Raw genomic sequence first — 7,614 nt, forward strand, 5'->3', positions numbered from 1 at the left:
CATTACTGTTTTATTTAGTCAGGATGACCGCAAACCAGTAATTTTCAGACAGTAAACAGTCACAGCCCTGTCACTCACTAACAAATACCTACTCCCCAGTCACTGGCCACTAACTGGTGTTGGTCATTCAGACAAATAGCCTAAACAGGCCTCATATACCCTAGATCCTCCTCCCCCTCCCAGACTGATAGGCAGACCACACTGACACTCCCAGCTTGCCTTTTGAAAGGGAGCTCTTCACAGGTGTTCTGATTTGATCAGTCAGGCTGCAGGGAGAGACGCATGGAAATCAGCAAGCAGGTTAAGCACACAGTTTTGCATGACATCCCTGGGCTTACTAGCTAAACACCCCTAGTTCCTTTGTAGCACACTGCCCCTATTGCCACTATATATACATATTATATATGTTAACAGTTGTCAGCCAGCCCTTAGCCATGCCCCATTTCACCACACCCACTCTCTAGCCATGGGGCCATCTGATGTTTTGGCAGCTCTGCGTGTTATACTTATTCTAACCATATCTTCCCCTACATTCTGAGGAGAATGTGGCCACGTTAGCAAAATTACTACACACAAATAGCCAAACATGACCACTGGTGGTGACAAATTAACAATATTAATTACCGGTACTATTTCTGTATCATGTAATTCTTTTATCTGCATTCAATTTTCAGATCATCGTCAATAAAAGCTACAGCTGTGAGGGTCTAGGACTGCAGGAAATACCAGACAGCCTACCCACCAGCATTGAGAGTCTGGATTTCAGTTTTAACATACTCTTTGCTCTCTATCAGTGGACTTTCGGTCATCTAGAAAAACTGGAATATTTAGATTTATCAAGGTAAAACATTTCATTTACTTCCCCATTATTTGTTGATGCAAATATATTTAAAAAAATATATATTGTAGTACCTCATGTTTGTTTCAGTCTGCATCTCTGTGCACGCCAAAGGTAAGTTTGCAGAAGCAAGTATTAGGCTCAGTGCTAAGTTTTGGATGTTTTGCATACGTAACAAATACGGCTGATGTCCAAACACTAGCGTATGCACACAGTTTTATCCAATAAGATTCTATTTAAAAGAGTAAAATGTTTTTTTCCCCCACATTATAAAATAACATCTTACCTGCAGTGACGTTACGCCATACCTCCCAATATCTGGAGCTGGTAATGTGGGACTCCCTCGCGCGGCAAATCCATGCACAACCAAAAAAGGGGGCTTGGTTTACGGAAAAGGGGCTGTTGCTTCGTTAGAGTGCCGTGATTGGGAGCCACGCCCCCCCATTTTCAAAACTGAGGGGGCATGGCCAGCACTCTATGAGCTGCTGGCATGCCCCCAGTCCCTATGTCTCCCGTGAATAGACATGCACACAGTATCTGCATGCACTCAGTATCTATTCACTGCTGGGAGAGCTGCGAGTGACAGGAGCCTCACAACTGCTCCCCAACACACACACACACACACACACACACACCGTGGGACGCTGCAGCCCGCGGGTGGGACAGCAGGACAGTCCCCAAAAAACTGGATTGTCCCACCAAAATCGGGACAGTTGGGAGGTAAGTTACTGTGGCTCCATCTGCCCCACAGCATGTTAAGGTAAGTTCAGGGCTGCAGTAAATAAGCAGCAGGTTACATCTACATAGAGACAGCCGCTGACTGGACTGCAAGTAATGCTGTTTTAGATTTTCATGGTTATCTAGTGTGTTTGAGCTGCTTGATATTGTAAACTTACAAATTCACAAACACATAAACCATTAGTCACTAAATAAAAAGTACAAATAGTGAACATAACTTAAAAATACTCACATACCCAGACCTACCAACTTTCCTGGTTTTGTGGGCAGGGTAAAGGTTGGCATGGCTCCCTCTCCCTAGCAGAACAGTGTATAAACACTAAAGAGGAACTTGGGGTACTCCAGAAGGTTGGGAAGCACTGGTCCGGACGTCTCTATGGCCTGTGACACTTGGTGCGGCTCATGTACACTGTGTAGGCACGCACCAGCAAAAAAGAGGGTGTGACCTCGTGGAAAGGGGTGTGGCGTCACTGCCCGACCTCTGGTTTCCCACTCTGGGGGTCTGGGAGATGCTCGCCTGCCCCTAAAGCTTGACTAGCTGCAGTGCAGCATCTGGCTCCTGTCACTGGGGAGGAGCCGGCATTTTGGTCACACCCCATCATAGATTGACACCCCAGAGCGGCCCTTACCTACCGCACACCCTAGTGACGCCGCTGTCACTGGGCATGCCTCCAATACAATTAAAATGTGCTGAAAAACATGAAGCCTCACTCCCTTTCGGGGAAGTGCCGTCAGCATGCTGACCTTGTGCAGATTTACTAACTGGACAGACAGACTGATAGAGCTAGGAGGCAAACACACTGACAGGACTGGGAAACAGACAGACACTCCAACACCGGACAGGGATTCAGACTAACAGAAGAGACATACACATGATAACACAGTCAGAAAGTTTTATGGGCATCAGGACCTCATTCATTTTTATAGTCTCCCCATTACCTGGGCTCATCATTGCTCTCAAAGGCACTGGCTTTACCATAGTACCATAGTAATTTAAGAAGAAAAAAATGGTTTTAAAATGCAGTCAGAGACGTGTTACTCTGGGCATGAGGGACTATACGCCCCAATTTGTTTGTTTGAACAATCTGTGAAAAAGTGTTAAAAATAAACATATAGCAAACATGCGGATTAATATAATAGAGGACCTAAAGCACTTGCAATAATAAAGGAAATGTTCCTTAATCTCAAATCAATAAGCATATTCCTGGTGTATTGTCTTTTCTGCTGGAACTACATTTGAGAATCAGAGAAAATATGGGGCTGGATGTATTTAAGCCCGAGTTGGGATGAGGTGCAGGTTCCCAGCTGAACTCTCTGGGTTTTTTTTGGTTTTTTTTAAAGTGGCAATCATTTATAAGGCATGGTTTTGCCTTGTACATGATTGTCATTTAATAAAAAAATAAATAAATCTGAGTTCGGCTTAGAACCTACACCTCGGGCCAACTCGGGACTTCATTACATCTGGCCCATGGTATATGAAACCATCTCACCATTGCTTTACAGATGCTGTATCACCTGGATCCATGAAGATGTCTTCAGGAACAATACAAAGCTTCACACAGTTATGCTGACGGGGAATCCAATACTGTACATCGCAGATTCTGCTTTTGTAGGAGCCACATCTCTACGACATCTTTACTTGCAGGAAACTTCTATATTGGACTTAGAATTTGTTCCGATTATAAACTTACCAAACTTAGAAACTTTGCACGTGGGAAGCAATTCTATCTCATCTATAAAACTTCCGGAAGGTTTAACTTTAAAGAACTTGAGGACCATGAACTTTGAATTAAACCGTATAAACAAAATAACGGTAGAAGATTCACAGTTTCTAAAGCAAATCAACAATTTGACTCTAATTTTAAAGGGAAATAATATTGAGTACATTGAGCCAAACTCTTTCAACACAAGTAACTTCTACAGTTTGGATCTGATGGGCTGTGCCTGGAAGACAGACTTGTCCTTGCTTGTAAATGGACTTAACGGTCTAACAACCAACATCCTTAAAATTGGCACATTTATAGACATCAATACAGAGATGGATATTTTCCCACAGAGTCTAGGAGGTCTGTGTAATGTTTCAGCAAAGCAAGTCAGTCTTCAGGTCAGACAATTTACTGATGAGTCACCTCAAACATTTTCATGTTTGACCAAGACTGAAATTTTGGATTTCACATATACTCACATAGTTTCACTTCCACGTTTGACCAATGGTCCCGTGCTAAGAGAACTCATTTTAAATGAAAATAAATTCAGCAGCCTCTGCAATATAAGCTCAAATAGTTACCCACTTCTCATGCATCTACATATAGTTGGAAATTTTCACACTTTGGATTTGGGAGCTGGATGTTTGAAGGATCTATCAAGACTTCAATATCTTGACCTGAGCCACAATGACTTTGGACAAATGGCATGCTGCAGTGCTCAGTTTACTGGGTTACATAGTCTCAATCACTTGAATCTGAGTTATGGATCCATCCTTTCCTTAGACAGCCCGGCCTTTCCAGAGAACGATCAGCTAGAAGTTCTCGATTTCACACATGCCCATTTATTGACAGGTAAATCTGTAAGTCCTTTCAGCAATTTAGCTAATCTGAGAGTCCTCAACCTGTCTCAAAGTTATGTTAATACCAGCAATATACATTTGTTTGATGGTCTAAAGAACCTTATTTTCCTAAATATGGACAAAAGTTCATTTCAAAATGCAACTCTCCGGAGGAACAATCTCTTCTCAAATGTTGTAAAGCTTGACAAACTAATATTATCTAACTGTGATTTACAAACCATAGAGGGAGAGGCCTTCCTAAAACTGTTGCACTTAAAGTATGTGGACCTAAGTCACAACAAACTAACCTTATTTAGCACAAATGCATTTTGGAATCTGAGTCACATTTACTTAAATTTAGCTTTCAACATGATCACAACTATTCCTATTGGATTGCTGCAGAATATAACAGATGAAAGCACCATCAATTTAAGCCAAAATCCCATTGATTGCTCATGTTCCAATGTTGAATTTTTATCCTGGTACAAAAAACATGAAAACATTTTTGAAGACAAGACAAAGACCCTATGTGGGTCTCCACCATCGCTAAATGGTACAGAGCTGTCTAAAGCTACAGTCATTTGTGGAATGTCTACCTCATATTTAATATTAATCATCATACTTGTATTGGTAGGTGCAATGTTAGTAGCAGTGTTCATTATAAAGCTGTACAAGAAAAGAATGTATTCTTCCATTTAGTCACCATATTTAACTGTTCCATGTAAATATTTCTTATCAATGACTCAAATTAGGTCTGTAAATAAAGTTATTGACTCAGGTTTCAATTTTTAATGACTGATAAACAGTTTCCTGTTTTCTATATTATCACTAAAAATATAAAATTAATAGCAAATTATTGTTAGTTTTGTAATTGATTGTACATAACATACAGTACTGTGATAATCTGGGGTAATTAACTCGGTAGAGGGGTTCATTGGTTCGGTGTGTAGGTGCTTAATTATGATCCAATCACAGCTTTTCAGGTAAATAAATGACAGTAATGCTTTACTGGCAGCATAAATGAAATGAAAACAACAAACTGCCTATCCCCCATTCAGGGCACTAACTTACTTCTTCGCTCCTCACTATGGGCCTAATTCAGACCTGATCGCAGCAGCAAATTTGTTAGCTAATGGGCAAAACCAAGGGCCTAGTTCAGATCTGATCGTAGATGTGCTAAATTTAGCCCACCTACGATCAGTTTCTCTGACATGCGGGGGGACGCCAGCACAGGGCTAGTCCACCCCGCATGTCAGGCCCTACCTCCCCGCAAGGGCGCAAAAGCATCGCACAGCGGCGATGCTTTCACACCTGCCGAGTAGCTCCCTGCCAGCACAGCTCCTGCGCTGGCAGGGAGCTATCCGCTGTGTCCCAGGTCGCAGCGGCTGCTTGTGACGGCACGCAGCTGCCACAACCCGCCCCCGCAATATGCCTGCTTGTCTGGACCTCGCCCCGCCAACGGCAATTATGTGTGCTCACACCTGCTCTTACTTCCGGGTTGGTATCTATATATCGGCGCCTGTCATCCCGGCAGTCAGAATCCCAACCGCGGAATGCCGGGCAGTGAGGCGAGCGCAAAAGAGACCCTTCTGGGCTCGCTGCGATTGCCATGCTGTGGGCACGGTGGCACGCTAAGCACGCCATGCTATTTATTCACCCTCCAGGGGTGTCGTGGACACCCCAAGAGGGGAAATAGGTGTCGGTATACTAGCGGTCAGGATTCCGGCGCCGGTATGCTGAACGCCGGGATCCCGACAGCCAGGATATTGAATGCATCCCCTTACTTCCCTGTGTTGGCAGTACACTTTCCTGCCCCACACAGAATCCATGGCTCACTGTTGCAATTTACCTTCATTCTGGCATAATATAGATGTGCCCTCATACAGATAGCATATATATGTCTCAAGACGCCCGACACAATCGAAACGCACAGAGAAGAGTAGCGTACTGTATATTTCTTTACATTCTGTGATTATGTGCATTGCAGAACCAGCAAAAGCCGCCCGCAGTGTATGGAATTGGTTTTACACACGTACAATGTCGCAGATACAGCACAACAGAACACAGAAGAGTGCAGCATCAGCCTATTTGTCACATCATTACACCAAGGGGTAAATTTACTAAGATGGGAGTTCTATTTAAGATGGGATGTTGCCCATAGCAACCAATCAGATTCTACTTCTCATTTATCTAGCACAGCGGTGGCCAACCTGTGGCTCTTGAGCCGCATGTGGCTCTTTCTTTATTCAAATGTGGCTCCCAACACTCTAAATCATGTGACCACAACAGATACCGAAACCGCTGCACTCCAGCCAGACACGCAGCAGCACTACAGGGACTGAAAACTGAAGGAGTCAGATACTAGAGATGAGACACTCACAAGCAAACAGAGGACACATTAGGGACTGCTGCAATGGCACGAGTTGATGGGGGGGGGGGCTGTAGTGATACATGAGGGTGGGCTAGAGTGACACATGGCAGAGCTGGCTGGAGAGACACAGGAGGGTCCTGGCTGGAGTGACACGGGAGGGTGCTGGAAGTAGTGACACATGGGGGATATGGATGGAGAGACACAGGAGGGTCCTGGCTGGAGTGACATAGGAGGGTGCTGGAAGTAGTGACACATGGGGGAGCTGGCAGGAGTGACATAGGAGGGTGCTGGAAGTAGTGACACATGGGGGAGCTGGCAGGAGTGACATAGGAGGGTGCTGGAAGTAGTGACACATGGGGGAGCTGGCAGGAGTGACATAGGAGGGTGCTGGCAGGAGTGACACATGGGGGAGCTGGCTGGAGTGACAGGAGGGTGCTGGAAGTAGTGACACATGGGGGAGCTGGCAGGAGTGACATAGGAGGGTGCTGGAAGTAGTGACACATGGGGGAGCTGGCAGGAGTGACATAGGAGGGTGCTGGCAGGAGTGACACATGGGGGAGCTGGCTGGAGTGACAGGAGGGTGCTGGAAGTAGTGACACATGGGGGAGCTGGCAGGAGTGACATAGGAGGGTGCTGGAAGTAGTGACACATGGGGGAGCTGGCAGGAGTGACATAGGAGGGTGCTGGCAGGAGTGACACATGGGGGAGCTGGCTGGAGTGACAGGAGGGTGCTGGAAGTAGTGACACATGGGGGAGCTGGCTGGAGTGACAGGAGGGTGCTGGAAGTAGTGACACATGGGGGAGCTGGCTGGAGTGACAGGAGGGTGCTGGAAGTAGTGACACATGGGGGAGCTGGCTGGAGTGACAGCAGGGTGTTGGCTGGAGTGACACATGGGGGAGCTGGCTGGAGTGACAGGAGGGTGTTGACTGGAGTGACACATGGGGGAGCTGAACTGTATTGTGTGAATCTGTCTTTTTCAATTATTTTTTGTGAAAGTGGCTATTTCAATGGATCTGGCTCTAAAAAAATGTATTTTATGTCGTTCTGGCTTTTTTGAATGTATTTTATACCAGGGGTGTGGTCTAGCAGGCACAAGGCCACATTTCATATTTGCATGCGCG

General features: G+C 45.2%; 1 protein-coding gene across 1 annotated transcript in view; it reads left to right on the forward strand.

Moving 5' to 3' along the window:
• The window catches only part of CD180 (CD180 molecule), a 153,907-nt gene extending 149,013 nt beyond the window's left edge, over positions 1–4,894 (forward strand). Inside the window, exons 3-4 of the mRNA XM_063913099.1 lie at positions 675–841; positions 3,080–4,894. Coding sequence (XP_063769169.1) covers positions 675–841; positions 3,080–4,820 — 1,908 coding nt within the window. The 3' untranslated portion in view covers positions 4,821–4,894. The remainder of the gene's footprint in view (positions 1–674; positions 842–3,079) is intronic.
• Positions 4,895–7,614: the final 2,720 nt, after the last annotated feature.

This window comes from Pseudophryne corroboree, chromosome 1 (genome assembly GCF_028390025.1).
Source record: "Pseudophryne corroboree isolate aPseCor3 chromosome 1, aPseCor3.hap2, whole genome shotgun sequence".
NCBI lineage: Eukaryota > Metazoa > Chordata > Amphibia > Anura > Myobatrachidae > Pseudophryne > Pseudophryne corroboree.